Consider the following 17,756-nt stretch of genomic DNA (forward strand, 5'->3'; position numbering starts at 1 on the left):
TGTTTTCTCTCTCAGATATACTTGCATGGCCCTGCTGGTGTACACGAATACGACTAATGCAGATCTGTCGGTGGGAGTGATTACAAACAGGCTGCAAAGTGCCAGTGCCAGTGCCATTGGCTTTACTTTGAACAACGTGACTGTGAGCTTAATGGGTATGGCATGCTCCAAATATCAATAACATCGCAACTCCAAGGTTGTGGTTTCAAGGCTGCGCATAAAGTGATCAAATGTATACTCTTAGGTTGCTTTAGTTTAACATTTTTGCCACATGAACGTAGGACCACTGTTAGGGCAGCACAGGGACTGGAAAATTTCAAGAGATCTGACAGAGACGTTTGTGTTTTGCTTCAGAAAACTGTAAGTCCGAAGAGAACCCATTCCACTACAGATGGCCCGAGAGCAGACCCACAGTCACCCAATATGTGCCCTGTTTCCCTTACAAAGAGCAGAACGCATCCAGGAATTGGTGAGTAGACATTGGTACCCTTTGTTCTTGCCCTTGTAACTAAACGTTCACACCACCCCTGGGCGAAAATGTAAAAAAAAACGATCTGGCTGCCCTGCCAACGACGCTTATAGAAAAACATTAGTTTATGCTCGAATGCATTCTCTGGAATCCTTTTCCACCTTCCGATTGGTTGCAGTCGAACGGCATCATAGCTCATTACCATAAAATTGACCTGATTTCAACTCTCCTCGAACGCTCACACCATAAAAGACGCTTCTCGCTGCTGCTTTCCAGAGCTCGCCATGGCAGTGTGAACGCACAGTAAGATATAAATGGGATTTAACTTTAACTACAAATGTTAAAGTATTAGTCAATTTTCTTGATAAAATCCAGATAATTTACTCACCACCATGTCATCCAAAATGTTGATGTCTTTCTTTGTTCAATCGAGAAGGAATTATGTTTTTTGAGGAAAACATTCCAGGATTTTTCTCATTTGAATGGACTTTAATGGACCCCAACACTTAACAGTTTTCATGCAGTTTAAAATTGCAGTTTCAAAGGACTCTAAATGATCCCAAACGAGGAATAAGGGTCTTATCTAGCGAAACGATTGTCATTTCTGGCAAGAAAAATAAAAAATATGCACAATGTGCTTTTAATCCACAACTTCTCGTCTTCCTCCGGCATTGTGACGAGCCAGCGCGACCTCACGTAATTGGGTAATGACGTCGAAAGGTCACGTGTTACATATTTGAAACGCACATTTGCAGACCATTTTGAACAATAAACTGACACAAAGACATTAATTAGTATCATTCCACATACAACAATGTCGGAACGGTCCTCTTTCCCCACACTTGTAAACACTAGGGCGTAGTTTCGCATACGTCGTCCGTGACCTCTTGACGTGATGCCGTATTATGTGAGGTCGTGCTGGCGCGTCACAGGACCGGAGGAAGATGAGAAGTTGTGGTTTAAAAGTGCATATTTTTTATTTTTCTTGCCAAAAATGACAATCGTTTCACTAGATAAGACCCTTATGCCTCGTTTGAGATCGTTTAGAGTTCTTTGAAACTGCAATTTTAAACTGCATTAAACAGTTACGTTTTGGGTCCATTAAAATGAGAAAAATTCTGGAATGTTTTCCTCAAAAAACATAATTTCTTCTCGACTGAACAAAGAAAGACATCAACATTTTGGATGACATGGTGGTGAGTAAATTATCTGGATTTTTTTTAAGAAAATGGACTAATCATTTAATGATGTGTTATTAGGAGTCTATACATACTGATTTATGTAAAAACCAAATACAAAAGAAAAGACCCTATCTGATGCATCATGTATGCATCATTCCTCAAGGGGGAAATTTTGTATGCCTCAAAACTAGAAAATAATAATTCTCGATCTTCATCATCATCATAAATTTTTCTTTCTCGCTCTGCTTAAAGGCTTACCATTGGGAAGGAGCTGTCATATTACATCACACCCTGAATGGTTAAAATGACTTTTCTAAGGCCTGTCTGCTGTCGACACTATGTTTCAAATGTTTATTGATTTGTTTCTTTCTCCAGTATGATAAACACAGAAAATTATACGTCATTTTGGAGCTCCCCAGACTTGAAAAACTGTACTAATATTGAGAACATTACCGTTACGCAAGGTACAGTAAACTTTGATCTGCACAGCACTCATATTCAGAAAATGAAAACTTGCTCTCTTTATTTACCTTTTCAATTTAATCACACAGAGAATGCAATAGATGTGGCTGTACAGCTTGCCGATATTACCAACAATGAGCTCTCCATGGAAGAAGTGACAAAGGTTGTCTCGAAAGTAATGGAGCTGGTGAACATCGTCAAAATCAACGTCACCCTGGCCAACACCGTGGTCACTATTATCTCCAATGTGATGACCAGCTCAGATAACGCTCAGCTGGCTGCTTCAGAAACGTATGTGCCAATTGTACAATACTTGTTATTAACAGTTCCTGCAGCTCAATTGGTAGAGCATTTTGTTAGCTGTGCAAAGGTCATGGGTTTGATCCCCGGGAACACATATACATGTACCGATGAAAAATACTGTGCTTAATGTAATATAAGTCACTTTGGAAAAAAAGTGTCTGCTAAATGCTTACATGTAAATTTAAAATATTGACATACCTACTTATCCACATATTGTAAGTTTTAAGGATGGATTATTTTTAATCATGTGTTTTGGTTCAGAGCTCTCAAGGCAGTGGATGAACTGGTGCAGAAGGTTGAGTTTGATGGACCTTCATTGACCATTAACTCCAAATATCTTGCTGTGGGAATTTCTGCCTTTAACACCAGCAATTACAATGGGAGCACGTTCAGTGCATTCATAGGCACAAACACGACAGATCCTCAGGTAAATATCATAGTGCCTTCATGCCATGTACTCACAGCTTCGCCTCTACTGTATTTACTGTATGAAGGTCAGCTTCTATCCTTAGTGTTAATTTTTGAAATTTGATTTTGGTGATTAAAGTGAATATTCCCATTTTACACAAAAAATGCTGAGTTGTTTTAACTAATTGTTGGTTTAAATATGGACAGACCCAGCCACAAAATCAAACGTGGTCGAAGTGCTGCAAACTAAGTGCTCTTTTGCCATACAATATTTTTTTATTTTTTTATCCCCTTAAAAAAATCGCTACGTTTTATTTTGTGCCACCATACTTACTCGTGTAACGACTCATGTAACAGTCTTTAAATAGGGAAAACGTGGAAGTGTTTGGTGGGTTCTAGTCATCCCTGTTTGGATCCTAAGGAATGAATGGGGCTAGGCTAAATGCTAACACAGTCACGAAGCGCTGTACAAAGATTAACTCTTTCACCGCCAGCGTTTTTAAAAAAAGCTGCCAGCCAGCGCCAGCGTTTTTCATGATTTTCACCAAAGTTTAATGCCTTCCAGAAAATGTTGTTCTTTAAATAAATAAACATACAATATACCAAATGAAAGAACAGACCCTCTGCTTTCAAAAAAAAAAAAAACGTTTCATCCTACCTTCAGTGGTTCTTTTGCAATCAGCTTTTGAATATGGATAGGTTTTTGCAAAAACACCATATTTTGAGCAAAAAGCAAAAATAATTCCATTTTTGTGACTGACTTTTCATAGAGATCCCATCCAGAGCGATCTTTAAAACAGACACGGACATGCAGCAGCTTGCCATAGGGCAATACTTCCGGTTTTAAAAAGTTGCGGAAGGGCGCCACCTGGTGGATAATAGCGGTATTGCGGAAAGACGGAAAATCTCGTCATTGGCGGGGAAGCGTTTTCTCTTAATTGACGAGATATCTCGTCAATGGCGGGGAAAGAGTTAAGTGCACACATTGAAGAAAGATGGGTATGCATTAATTCCTCTAAGTTGAGGTAAGAACATAGTAAAATATTGAAAAATGGTGATGTTTTCCTTTAAATTAACCTAGGAAATGTCCAACCATGGGTTGAAAACAACCGAGCATTTTGTGCTGAAGTAACCAAGCATTGATTAATTAAACCCAACTATTGGGTTTGTCCATATTTTTCCCAGCTACAGACTGAATCATCCCAGCATTTTTATAAAATGTACAAGGTTTTTGTCAATATTTTTCATATGTATCAATATATTAATATTTTTAGCCCATTTCCTAGAAGAGACTATTATATTGTATTACATACAGTTTATATTGAGAATATGTGTGTTTACCTGCTAAAAGTACATTTAGTCAAAATGTAGTGGTTACACCAACCCTTAGATGGCCTCAAAGCTAACACACATACAGGCACAAAGCTGTAATTTTAATTTGATGGCTTTTCTAAAGCTTTCTGAAGCAGGCTGTCTAAACATTTAGTAGTATTTCTGAAGAGCAAGTGTTTTAAAGTAATCTTAAGCAATTAAGCCAGGATAATGAGAGGTGACGTTTATGGAGAACAGGGGTCGCACCCACTGATTCAGAGCCGAGGGTTCCTGGAAAGTCGTGGGAGGAAAAAACAACATTGTCCAGTCTGAGTGGACTCAGAAAATGACACATTTGTACAAATTTCTTGAGTATGAGTAGTAGGATGTATATTTTTGCTGCTAAGTAATTAAAGCAACACTATGTAGTTTCCATGTAAAAATGACTTACAGCTCCCCCATGTGGTTGAAAAGCACAACAGTGCCTGGTATCAGACACTCTTCTGCATGCAGGGAGAGGGGCGGGGCTGTGTGCGCTACCCTCCACCGCCACTTTCAGAGTGTGCTTGTAGCAGCTAGGAGGCTGCTCAGGTTGCAGCAACAGTACAATTTGTCCAGTTAAAAGTTGTTCTATCAATGAAATAATTTTAGAGACATTATTTAAAGGTAAAAAAACTACATAGTGTTGCTTTAAGTAGATTTTCAGTTCGGGTTTTTTGTGGGAGGGGGTTAAGCGCAAACGCAACATACGTTTAGTTGTTTTGTGTGCTTTTTAACATTGCATTATATGGTTGCAGGTTTAAATCATTAAATTCTAGAAAGAATTTAAAGTATTAAAATAGCAGTGTTAAAGCAACTCTTCTTGGGCCCCAAAAGAAAATGTATGACATAAAACAATTAAATATATATATATACTCTTATGTTTAGGTTCAGTAATTTTGCTTAAATGGCAATGAAAAAGTTTTTAAATTAGTCAGTAATTTAAATGCCTTATTATCACACATTCTTCTTCCGTGCACTTAGAGGACTTTGCTAAAAATTGCAGTTTAACGGATTTTGCCATCTTAGACTTCTCAAAGTTTATATCACAATGATTTTAATAATCATTCACTCTTTCTCCTTAGATTGATTTGGAGTCTGGGGCTCATAATTCTTTGGCTGTGGTGACTTTACCTCCCACACTGTTGCAGAACCTGAGCAGCACAGAAATCGAAAGAACATCCAGATTAAATTTCATGTTCTTCAGCAAGACAGGACTCTTTCAGGTGAGCACTTACTATACTTTAAGTAAATACGGTATTGTTGTGTTACCTTTTTTAAGGCCCTAAAGGCTGAAGAACAATCTAATATTGACATGTCTTATTGCTATTTTTATCAATAGCACTTTGGATCATTCATGGTATGGTAATAAATCTTTACTATAGGTGTTTTAACGTATGGCTGTGTTAGAGATGCACTGATGTATCGGCCAACCGGTATCGGTCGATAAAGCAATTTTTTTACACTACGGACGATAGTTTAAATACACCTGATAGTCATGGCCGATATATCCTGTCAATCAAAAGAGAACAGAAAAATGCAATGAAGTTGAGCTCTGTGTAGCCTATAGAAAAAAATCACTAGTTTAATTTTTAATACTAATGCTCATTATGGGGTTGTTTCCCGGACAGGGAGTAGCTTAAACCAGGACTAGGCCTTATTTTAATAAGGAAATATATCTAGTTTTAACAAACATGCCTTACTAAAAACATTACTTGTGTGCATTTTGAATAAAGTTGTTTTTAGTCTAGGACTATTCTAATCCCTGTCCGGGAAACCGCCCCATATGAATACAATTCAAAAAATGTAATCTTCAGAATTTAGTGGATACAAGTTGATATAACCACCAAACTATTGGTATCAGCAAATATCAGTCTGAATAATCGGTAATGATGGAAAAAAATAATATTGGTGCATCTCTAATTGCTGTGTAAACTAACTCCATTGAATAAACTTGTTATTTTTAATCAAATAAAAATATGGTTAACTGTCATGCTGTAAATGTCATCTTCTTGACCTAAATGTACCTCTTTATACTTTAAATATTTACTAATAGCTAACAGAAGTGATGTACTTTGGCCATACTTACAATAATGTCAACTTTTTAACTAATGTTAGCACATTAAAATCCTAAAAATCAGAGGGTGCCGTACATTTTTTAATTCTCAGTGGTTTTATTTCTTCTCAGGATCAACACCGTAATGGTATGCTGTTGAAAAGCTATGTGGTGGCAAGCAGTGTGGGCAACTTAAGTATTAAAAACTTACAGGATCCAGTCAGGATAGAGATCGCCCATTTGGAGTACCAGGTACTTAGAAGACACTTTGTTTTTTTGACCATAATGACTGTGTTTTATCTAATAAATACATTCTCAAAAATAAAGCTACTGTTCAAAAAGTACATCTTTGTACCTAAAGAGAGCATAGTAGTAGCTGAAAGGTGTATTGCTACCAAATGTATCTGTTTCTAAATAGTACACGTAGGACCTTTTTAAAAAGTACCGTCCCAGTGTACCCATAAGTAGTTTTCATCACAATACCATAGCTATTACAGTTATTAAATATTTTTATATATAATACACAATGAATATGAGATCTGGGCATGTTACTTTTTAAATATATTTATTGTGTGTATTATTATTTTTATTGCAGTGGTGACTAATTCCACATATTATTGTCATATGGTTTGACATGACAGTTATTGTCATAACTGTGGTATATCTGTAAAAAAAAAATTGTACCAAGTTCTTCATTTTGCTATTCTAAGTTCCCGCCAATAAAATTAATTTCCTCAAAAAAAAAAAAAAAAATTTATTTAAACTAACATCTTCAATTTGTGTCTAACACATCTTAATGTGTCTGCCTGTCCCGCAGAGAGATCCAAAGCCTCTTTGTGTGTTTTGGGATTTCAGCCTCCAAAGTAAGTGTAAAGTACATGATGTATTTGGCCCATTTTAAGTATTTAAAGTTCCTATTTATTTATTGTGAAAAAGAGTGGGACGTATAGACATATAGGCTTACGTTAACTGTATAATACACATTTATTTCCATTAGATGGTAATGGTGGCTGGAACAGCGAAGGTTGTGAGGTCAGTCTGGAGTCCAACAGCAACATGACCATCTGCTTGTGTAACCACCTCACACACTTTGGCATTCTTATGGTGAGATTTGTGGGATTGGCAACAACGTTACCCAGCAGAGTAGTTTCTTATATTTGCACAGTAAAGTAAAAAATAAGTCAGTGTCTTTCTTGTCATCCAGAGCGGTTAACCCCCTCTAAAATAGATACGGCCAAATACTTAAAGTTTCATGGCACAAGTCACCAGACTTTTTACACATATTATTGTGTTGTTTATTGTCATACTTTTCATTTTGCTTTAATTTGAATGTGCAGAGCGTGACTGTTCATTTCTATTAAACCAAACAAGACAGATGTTTCTTCTCAGATAAATGTCACTGATTGATAACCTTTACTTTGCTCTTAACTTGCAGGACCTCTCTGGGGCTGCTGCACAGATCGACGAGAAAAATAACAGAGTTCTTACCTTCATCACCTACATTGGCTGTGGCCTCTCTGCTATTTTTTCAGCAGCAACACTGCTCACATACATTGCTTTCGAGTGAGTGTCCTACAGCCTTTGAATAGAGGAACCAAAGTGTGCCTTTTTTATGGCATTAGTAATGGAAAATCAATGCAAATTTATTCATGCATTCATTTAAAACATTTGCAATCTGAAAAATATGCTTTCTACCACATTTTTCCCTTGGACTTAAAAGGACATTCCACTTTTTTTTTTTTATATTCTCATTTCCCAGCTCCCCTAGAGTTAAATATTTGATTTTTACCATTTGGAATCCATTCAGCTGATCTACGGGGCTGGCGCTAGCACTTTTAGCATAGCTTAGCACAATCCATTGAATCTGATTAGACCATTAGCATCGCGCTGAAAATAACCAAAAAGTTATTGGCTGCAGCAGGCGTAGTGATATTATGCACTGCCCGAAAATAGTCCCCTTGGTTATTTTCAATAGCAGGGGACTATTTTCGGGCAGTGCTTAATATCACTACTCCTGCTGCAGCCATGTTACATCAGCAAAGCCCTTGATTATTACGCCAGTTTGAGAGTATAGTTCCTAGCCATATATGCCTCGAAAATCACAAATTTTAATTTCCGTCGGCCTTAGTACACGATGTAACTACAGAAGAGTCAAGTTTTAAATAGGAAAAGTATCAAAACTCTTTTTGGTTATTTTTTATTGCGATGCTAATGGTCTAATCAGATTCAATGGATTGTGCTAAGCTATGCTAAAAGTGCTAGCGACAGACCTGGAGATCAGCTGAATGGATTCCAAAACGGTAAGTATCAAATGTTTAACTCTAGGGGAGCTGAAAAATTAGCATATTTTCAAAAAAAGTGGAGTGTCACTTTAACCATGATTACTGTAAGTTCAGAATTTTGTATTGCGGAGTTGCGGCCTGCACCCTTCTTCTTCTTGCTGCCATATTTATGTATCATAAACATAAGCTTGCATGTGGCTTGTTAAATAGACACAGGTTTGTTGAGAGTTATGTAAAGTTGTGACCACTGTCATTCATTGGTTAAACTGTGGCTGACATTATTTTTATTGACATAAATCTGAATCATACAGGAAATTGCGGCGAGATTATCCTTCCAAGATCTTGATGAATCTCAGCACTTCACTGCTCTTCCTCAATATGGTTTTTCTTCTGGATGGCTGGTTGGCATCGTACGAGAGGGAGGGACTGTGTGTGACGGTGGCGGCCCTTCTGCATTTCTTCCTTCTTACTTCATTCACCTGGATGGGCTTGGAGTCCATCCACATGTACATTGCTTTGGTCAAGGTTTTCAACACGTACATACGGCGGTATATCCTCAAGTTTTGCATTGTTGGATGGGGTGAGCGATATATACTTAAACACTTTAGATAGATGTTTGCTGTATAATTCTACTTGGTTGTCTTCTGTATTTACACTTAAACAATATATGAAGTTTTTTGAACACTGTCTTTTTAGGTGTCCCTGCTGCAATTATTGGCACTGTGTTGGCTGTGAGCAAAGATTCCTATGGAAAAAACTATTATGGGAAAGATGAGAATGGAAATGGCACGTCAGAATTGTAAGTTTGGCCAAAGGAATCCAACTGAATGTAAATACAACTTAACATTTTCAAATAAAGTACATTTTTATTGGAGTTTAAATGCTAACCGAATTTGCTACGGAATCCTTGTTTTTTAATTTTGTTGGTTTTCTTGGTTTTTGTTTCGACAGCTGTTGGATTCGTTCGGCTGTGGTTTTCTACGTGACATGCGTGGGCTATTTTTCCATGCTTTTCCTAATGAATGTTGCCATGTTCATCGTGGTCATGATTCAGATCTGCGGACGTAACGGCAAGCGCAGCAATCGGACTCTGCGAGAGGAGATCTTGCGTAACCTTCGCAGCGTGGTCAGCCTGACGTTCTTGCTTGGCATGACCTGGGGCTTTGCATTTTTCGCCTGGGGCCCGGTCAGCCTGGCCTTTATGTACCTCTTCTCCATTTTCAACTCTCTACAGGGTTGGTATATGTACATGCACACACCATTTTCACTATTTTTTAAAGTTTTAATATTTTTTAATAAAGTCTCTTTTCACAAATACTGCACTCATTAGGTTTCTCAATGTGTATTTTAGTTTATTTTGCATTTGTGACCCTGTGTGTGAAATCCAGTCTGGATTATAAAATTAAGAGGATCAAAGTTTGATTTTTCATCTTTGACATTGGTCAATATAAAATATATCAAGATTATATTTCATTAAAGGCGGGGTGCATGATTTTTTAAAAACCCTTTAGAAAAGGGAGTCGGGCTGAGTACCAAAAAACACTTGTAGCCAATCAGCAGTGAGGGGCGTGTCTACTTACCGACTTTGTTGCCTGGGTTGCATATGTGTGGGGTGGGTCTATCAAAAGAAGGTCCAGATTCGTTTGTTTAGGTGATTTTAAATGTCAACATTGGCTTTCAGATGTCATGCACCCCACCTTTAAATGTTCTATAGGATGATTTGATGTAATTACAAGTAAATTACAAAAATGACTTTAGCAGGGTTTTCACAGACATGGTCATATTTGTGCATGTATCAGATACTTTAATTTGAAAAGGTTTACAGTGCCTACAAGTATACATTTTTTAGTCAATATTTGTGATTTGAACTTGACTTTTCACTGCTTACATAATGTTCTACCAGTTGCGCTACAGTAATTTACATTTGCTTTATGGTTTATACTAAAATGTATGTCAGTATTTATACATATATTAATCATAATTTAACTTAAAATGTATATGTGACCCTGGACCACAAAACCATAAGTCAAAAGTAGCACGGTATATTTGTAGCAACAGCCAAAAATACATTGTATGGGTCAAAATGATCGATTTTGTACATAGAAAATGTATTTGTCATTAGTAATATGTGCTGCAAGGACTTAATTTGGACAACTTTAAATGTGATTTTCTCAATAATTAGAATTTTTGCACCCCCAGATTCCAGATTTTCAATTATTGCCCTATCCTAACAAACTTTACATCAATGGAAAGCTTATTTATTCAGCTTTCAGATAATAACATACATTTCAATAAAAATACTCCAGAGTCACATGTATTCATAACTTTTACATAAAAAAGTAAAAGGAAAATGTAAGTATAATCGCTGCAATTTAAAAAGCGCTGTAATTAGTCTTTCGTCGCTTTGTTTAACGTATAAAATGTTGAAAAGCTTTGCCGAAACCCGGGATCGAACCAGGGACCTTTAGATCTTCAGTCTAACGCTCTCCCAACTGAGCTATTTCGGCCTGTAGGGGGAGGTGCCATCAAATATGCACTTCAATATGCGATCCACTAGAGGTCGCATAAGTTCAAAAGATCGCCTGTTGTTGATGAGTTTTTTTTTTTATATTTATTTAAATTTCTTTTATATTCAAGGATTTGTTTATGTTTTTTGTGTTATTTCAACAGGGTTATTTATTTTTGTGTTCCACTGTGCCCTGAAAGAAAATGTACAAAAACAATGGAGAAGATACTTATGCTGTGGAAAGTTCCGCTTGGCAGACAATTCAGGTAAATATTTAAATTTTCATTTCAACAGTGGAGTCATGCTTTGTGCGACAGGATAAAATCAAATAAAAAACAATATTATTATAAACCATTTCATGGTTTAAATTAACTGCTTGTTGCAATGTGTAGTTGTGTCTGGTCACGTGCCTAAGTTACACGCATTGCGTACTGTACTCCTGCTTAACTTACACGATAAACAGTTAGGCATAATGTAAAATGCATTCAAATTTTTAAAATATTCACCATATTTTTCAGACTGGAGCAAGACTGCTACTAATAATACAAAGAAAGTGAGTTCTGATAACCTGGGAAAGTCCCTGTCCTCCAGTTCCTTTGGTTCGACCACTGCAAACTGGACATCTAAAGCCAAAGCCACACTAAACCCCTTTGCCAGACACAGTAATGCAGGTGAGCTTTACTAATAAACATTAAATAAAGATGTGGATTGGCCAAGAGTTGTTGGTTTAAATTAACCCTTTGATGCATACGTTATAAAATCACACAAAAAACATCTTATAGTTTCCTCAACCTTCAAATTTAACCTTTCTATTTCATAACACACATTACATGGCTACATTTAATGTCCTTATCAAATCAATGCACAAACATCTAATGCATAATATTGTTTAATTCAAATACCGATGTGAATGAGTTATAGTAGTTACAAAAAAAACTTCAACAAATAAATTAATGTTGTCTGAATTAAAGTTTTTATTCATAAATATTAGTCTAATTATAATAAATAAATACATTTGAAAAAAAAAGAGATATTTGCTAAGGTTCAGAAATACCACTTCCAGCAGCTTTGAATTTACCTTGTTATCTAAGAAATGTCTTTCATATGCATAATGCCAAATGTTATCTACCATAGGTGGTTTGGCAATATATTTACAAACTTTTTATGATAATTTTATGGTAAAAAAGCTTTGTATTGAATGCCATGCATCAAAGGGTTTAGCTCACGGTGCGTATTTTATTTCCACGTAGCATGCCAGCACTTACAGTATACAGTATTGCTGTGATGTGAAATGCTTTTTTTAGTAAAGGTTTTATCATTCATGTATTATGTCTATACTTTTGTGTGACTCTATGCCTGGACTCAGTGGTGCTGTGTGTATTTATGTTTGTGGAATAGATAGTACCCTGCAATAATGCCATGGAGAGACTTCTTGAGGTAAAACCATTGCAAGCCAGCTTGAGTTTGCACTGCTTTTCTTTATTTGTGTGATCAGCTTCCCCTTTTGGGATAGACTGAATTCAATCCATCGGCCCCTAGACATGATACCTAACCAAACACCCTCCTTAATCCTTTTTATCATCTTCTGTGATGTTTTAAGATGAAATAGTCGCCTGTTGGATTGAATCCAAGTTGTGGAGTGACATTCGAGAACTAGAAAGCGCACTGGTGCTGTTGGTTATTGTCAGTAGCAAAGGTAATAAAGAAACAGATGAACATTTCAATTCTGAATGCATTATTATAAAGAATTTATACATTCAAATATATAAACTAAAATCTCAAGCCTTAGTGGCTTTTAAGAGTTCTCAATGTCATTTGCACTGTTTGACACTAATTTTCCTCGTGGTGGGCTGTTTTATTTTTATTTCTCATTTATTTTTTTATTTTTTTTTCTATATATTTTTGCATTCCACTGTTACTTCCACATGCTGTATGTGTGTCGTAAAAAAAATGATAGTCATTTTTGACTGTTTGTTGACCTTACCATTTTTATCTTTAAATAATGATTTGTTTGGCATGGGGTGTGGAAACATAACAGGTCCTGAAACTCTGCTTTGTTTTCTATTTAACTTGTGGTATTGCCCTCATATAAGGCAAAAGGTGTTACATTTTTGCATTACAAAGCATTCACTGTAACACTGTAACACAGTTCTGAAGGTATAGAAAACTAGATGTGCATGTGTGCATTGGAATGTTTTTTGCCTAAGGCATGACAGATCAAAACAATGGCATGGAAAACAATGACTCACCTCTTTTATTGACTATTATTTGGATGAATTGGAAAATAATATCAAACTATCCAAGTGTAAAAATGGTCAGGCTCACTTGGGAAGCAGTGGGTGTCATTTGTCATCCTACAACTTTTCAAAAAAGGTGCAAAAGCTGTCACTGGGATGGTACCCTTTAACAGGTACTAAAAAGGTACCATTTAGTACTAATATATACTTTTGAGGTACCCATATGGGTAACACTTTACTTGAAGGGGTGTTCATAAGACTTACATAACATGACACGTGTCATGAACATGAAGGAAATTTCTTGCACATTTATGACAACTGTCATTAAGTGTCATTTGTTCAGTTATGTCATTTTTAATGCAAAGATGACATTGTTTGAATTGTCTTTGTTATGACAATTCGAAATGAACCAATGCATCATAACTTGTCATAAATCTGTCATAAACATGACATAGCAGAATCATTATCAAACTAAAGAAACTACCTAGCTTTATGGGTTAACATTAAATTAAACTATCATTTAAATGTCATTAAGTGTTAATACTATGTAAAATAATTTTAAATACCTTTAAAAAAGCAACAGACATGTCAAACATTTATGCTTAACTTTATGTATGTGCACAATACATAAAAAACTGACAAATAACAGAACTTGTTCTTCCTCACACAGAGGGTTCTGAAATTTTCTGACAGAAGAAAACAAAACATTTAATCAATTTAATTTAATGTAATTAACTTTGCAGCTATATGGAGCCAACGGTGCATGGCTTAACCCATTATTGTACTGTTTTCATTTCATTTTATGTGAATCAGTCTACAAATGCAATAAAAATATAATTGTATAAATTTTAATTATTATTATTATTATTATTGAATAATTGATTTTATTTGTTAAACACATGGAGGAAAGTTAAAAAAACATTATGAACTGAAGAATATTCATGACACTGTTATAAAACTATATGACAGAGTATTATCACTTAAAGCAACACTATGTAGTTTTTTTTACTTTTAAATAATGTCTCTAAAATTATTTCAGTGATAGAACAACTTTTAACTGGACAAATTGTACTGTTGCTGCAACCCAAGCAGCCTCCTAGCTGCTACAAGCACACTCTGAAAGTGGCGGTGGAGGGTAGGAAACACAGCCCCGCCCCTCCCCCTGCCTGCAAAAGAGTGTCTGATACCAGGCACTGTTGCGCTTTTCAACCACATGGGGGAGCTGTAAGTCATTTTTACATTAAAACTACATAGTGTTGCTTTAATGACATTTTAATGACAAATTACATTTGAACCACTGTAGTAGCCTGGGAAAACCCAGACAACTTCCAGCAAATTTAGATTTGCTCTGCAAGTAGTCTGGCAAAGAGGTCATTCAAGCCCATTTCTAATGCGGAGAAATCGCGGCACCAATCAGAAACGTTGGGGCGGGCTTTATTTTTTCGAATCAGCTATTGCGTCTGTAAATTACTTACTTTTAAGCGATTTAAAATTTCCTTTTTGTCAAAACACGAGCAAAGAAAAACACTCGAAGCCTTTATATTTAAAAACAGATATTATCGCTGTCTTACCGACCGGATCCGGCGATAGTCTGATATAGCTCTGCATACGTCGTGTGATTGGTTTTAGGTCTATCCAATTGGACACAGAGGCATTTGAGAGATGTCCGTTGGTGACGCCCCTTTGGAAATAATTTGTCTATGATGCTTTGTTTGCCATACTTCTGAGGATGGTCTGGTTTTAACCAGGCTACGACTGTAGTTGAGGTCAAGAAAAATATTCATGACACTGTTATAAAACTATATGACAGAGTATTAACACATAATGACATTTTAATGACAATTTCAATTTGTATCACCGTTACTCTTTCCCCACCAATGACGAGATTTTCCGTCTTTCTGCAATACCGCTATTATCCACCACAACTATTATCCGCAACTTTTTAAACCCGGAAGTATTGCCCTATGGCAAGCGGCTGCATGTGTGTTGTCTGTTTTAAAGATCGCTCTGAATGGAATCTCTATGAAAAGTCCGTCACAAAAATGGAATTATCTCAGCTTTTTGCTCAAAATGTGGTGTTTTTGCAGAAACCTACCCATATTCAAAAGCTGATGAAACGGGTTTTTTTGTTTGAAAGCAGAGGGTCTGTTCTTTCATTTGGTATATTGTATGTTTATATATTTAAAGAAGAACATTTTCTGGAAGGCATTAAACTTTGGTGAAAATGATGAAAAACGCTGGCGCTGGCTGACAACTTTTTTAAAAAACGCTGGCGGTGAAAGAGTTAAAAAGGGGTCAGTTATGTTTTTTTTTTTGGTAATGTCAAGTTATCATAACAAAAACATCTCAAACAATTTCATCTTTGCATTAAAAATGACATAATTGAACGAATGACACTTAATGACAGTTGTCATAAACTTGCATAAAATCTCCTTCATGTCAATAGCACGTGTCATGGTTAGGAATGTGTCATGTCGGTCTTATGAACACCCCTTCAAGTAAAGTGTTACCCTAATATGCACTTAATATGCACTTTTTAGGTTAACGTTTTACTTTTTGATAGAATACCAACTCAAAAAATACGTAACTTGGACATTCGTCACCATCAGATTTTTCAAGGACTAATTTATCTGAGCAATGTGCCGAGAAACATCTGAGACAAAGTTGATAGGTTTTTAACAAAGACTGTAAAAGATTAAACCAAAAAATGGCCGCTGACGTCTTGCGCTGATGGAACCAGAGTCTGTGCATTTGACTCAAAGACAAACGTACATCAACATGATAAGAAATAACTAAAATAACAGAAACCCCTGTTGAGCAAAATTTATTTGAAGTGCATTTCGATTTTTTTTTGTTTTTTGCATTCATTAACACATAAAGAGGGCTTTGTTTATGACCTATCCTACAGTCAGCCACCAGGGGCGATAAAAATATTTTGGCTTTACTTTTCGTATGGGCGAAATTAACTCCATTAAATCCTGAGCAATGAACTCCCCTCCGTGTGTAAATTTTGGCAATGATGAATTAAATACATTTTCCTGTTTACCTCGCACCAGTCACTACATTTTCTTCATTTGGCATACTTGCAGGTAAAGGTTTCTCCAATCAGAGCAGCCCCAAATGCAGCACTTCCGATGGGGAGGCGTCCTCGTCCATACTTCCCGTACACCAGGTCCTGGACAAGGTGAAGGGCTACTGCTCGGTGCGATCTGACAACTTCTACAAAAACATTATAATGTCAGACAGCTTTAGCAATAGCACAAAATTTTAGCGAGAAGGGCTGAAACCGAAGCCAGAATCATGTTTATACACCATCATAACCCTCCGTATCAGGAGTAGAGAAACGTATAACCCTATAGAGAGGGACAGCTATGAAAGTGTGGATTTTACATACTGTGATATTCAGCTTATACTGACTTTGTGATCTGTAAATAATCATAATATATTTTACTGTTTGTTTCTAATTTCCATTTTTGCGTACTTTCTTTTTTGCACATTGTTTTTTGTATATACTGTGTAAATGCTTGCTACTTCTTTGAAGAGACAGCGGGACCATTTTGTATCCAAAGACTGAGGATTGAAGAACAAGATCGATTTTTGTTGCATCAGAGGTTGCTTTATAGTCTTAAGCAGTTTCACTGTAAATTAGTTCAAACTTTAATGCTTTTATTTTGTCATTATTTAAATGAACTCTGTTTTAGACTTCACAGGATCTACTACTGATTAACACATTATGTTGTTTTTTTACAATGCGGTCATTGTTTGTTTGTTTCAATGCATACAATTATATCGGAAAACACCAACACCAGTCAGGTTAGAAAAGTAATTTAATCTTTCAAAGACCTCTGTTGCATGACAATGGAAAACAACAGCTAAACACCAAATCAAACAAGTTCACAAGTTTTTATTGCTGTAGTTTAATGACATTGTTATTTTGACTTGGTATTTATTTTAAAGGCTTTTATACGTTTTCTGTGCTTCAAGAAAGTGTCAGCAAATTAAATGCTTAAGGATTGTTCAGTTTGCTCTTGTCGTCAGTGTAGATCATCATTGTATAGCGTTTATAGATGCTTTATTGAAAATGTGACATCCTGCATATTAAATGCACGTAAACCAGTTCTAGTCTGTCTTCTATGTTTAAAACAACACAGTAGAGTGATTCTCACGAAATTAGACTTATGAGGTGTCATGAAACATTTTGATAAAAAAGTAAATGCAAAGTAAGAGTATCAAAATAAGAAGCATACAGTTACAAACATCTCTTCACGTATAATTTGCACATGATTTCAAATGACATCATACAAATGTTTTTTTTTCACATTTAATGGGGAACATTTTCATTACCGCAACGTGTCCATGACTGGATTTGGGTTCTTTGACATGGAAATATTTATAATTAAAAAATCTAAAAAATAAAAAGCTTCAGTGCATGTTATACTATAAACATTTACAGTAAGAAACATGTGGTGTTTGGTGATCATTGGTAAATAAGGAATATAAAT

The 17,756-nt window shown here is 36.0% G+C and overlaps 1 protein-coding gene and 1 non-coding gene across 18 annotated transcripts in view; one reads left to right on the forward strand and one right to left on the reverse strand.

Moving 5' to 3' along the window:
• Positions 1–17,370, forward strand: part of adgrg6 (adhesion G protein-coupled receptor G6) — a 66,412-nt gene extending 49,042 nt beyond the window's left edge. For 13 of the 17 annotated variants that reach the window (XM_065256133.2, XM_065256136.2, XM_065256139.2 and 10 more), the window contains 17 exons: positions 16–155; positions 355–469; positions 2,026–2,114; positions 2,202–2,403; positions 2,677–2,842; positions 5,259–5,399; positions 5,516–5,533; positions 6,362–6,481; positions 7,047–7,092; positions 7,227–7,333; positions 7,665–7,792; positions 8,823–9,091; positions 9,208–9,310; positions 9,463–9,746; positions 11,182–11,283; positions 11,536–11,688; positions 16,344–17,370. In XM_065256133.2, the coding sequence (XP_065112205.2) occupies positions 16–155; positions 355–469; positions 2,026–2,114; positions 2,202–2,403; positions 2,677–2,842; positions 5,259–5,399; positions 5,516–5,533; positions 6,362–6,481; positions 7,047–7,092; positions 7,227–7,333; positions 7,665–7,792; positions 8,823–9,091; positions 9,208–9,310; positions 9,463–9,746; positions 11,182–11,283; positions 11,536–11,688; positions 16,344–16,525 (2,365 nt within the window). In that variant the 3' untranslated portion in view covers positions 16,526–17,370. Of the gene's footprint in view, positions 1–15; positions 156–354; positions 470–2,025; positions 2,115–2,201; positions 2,404–2,676; positions 2,843–5,258; positions 5,400–5,515; positions 5,534–6,361; positions 6,482–7,046; positions 7,093–7,226; positions 7,334–7,664; positions 7,793–8,822; positions 9,092–9,207; positions 9,311–9,462; positions 9,747–11,181; positions 11,284–11,535; positions 11,689–12,415; positions 12,455–16,343 lie in introns of all 17 variants that reach the window. The other 4 variants (XM_065256135.2, XM_065256149.2, XM_065256148.2 and 1 more) reach the window with 2 other exon arrangements.
• Positions 10,946–11,018, reverse strand: trnaf-gaa (transfer RNA phenylalanine (anticodon GAA)). The gene has a single exon. It is a non-coding gene; the product is annotated as a tRNA-Phe (tRNA).
• Positions 17,371–17,756: the final 386 nt, after the last annotated feature.

This window comes from Paramisgurnus dabryanus, chromosome 12 (genome assembly GCF_030506205.2).
Source record: "Paramisgurnus dabryanus chromosome 12, PD_genome_1.1, whole genome shotgun sequence".
NCBI classification, from domain to species: Eukaryota; Metazoa; Chordata; class Actinopteri; order Cypriniformes; family Cobitidae; genus Paramisgurnus; species Paramisgurnus dabryanus.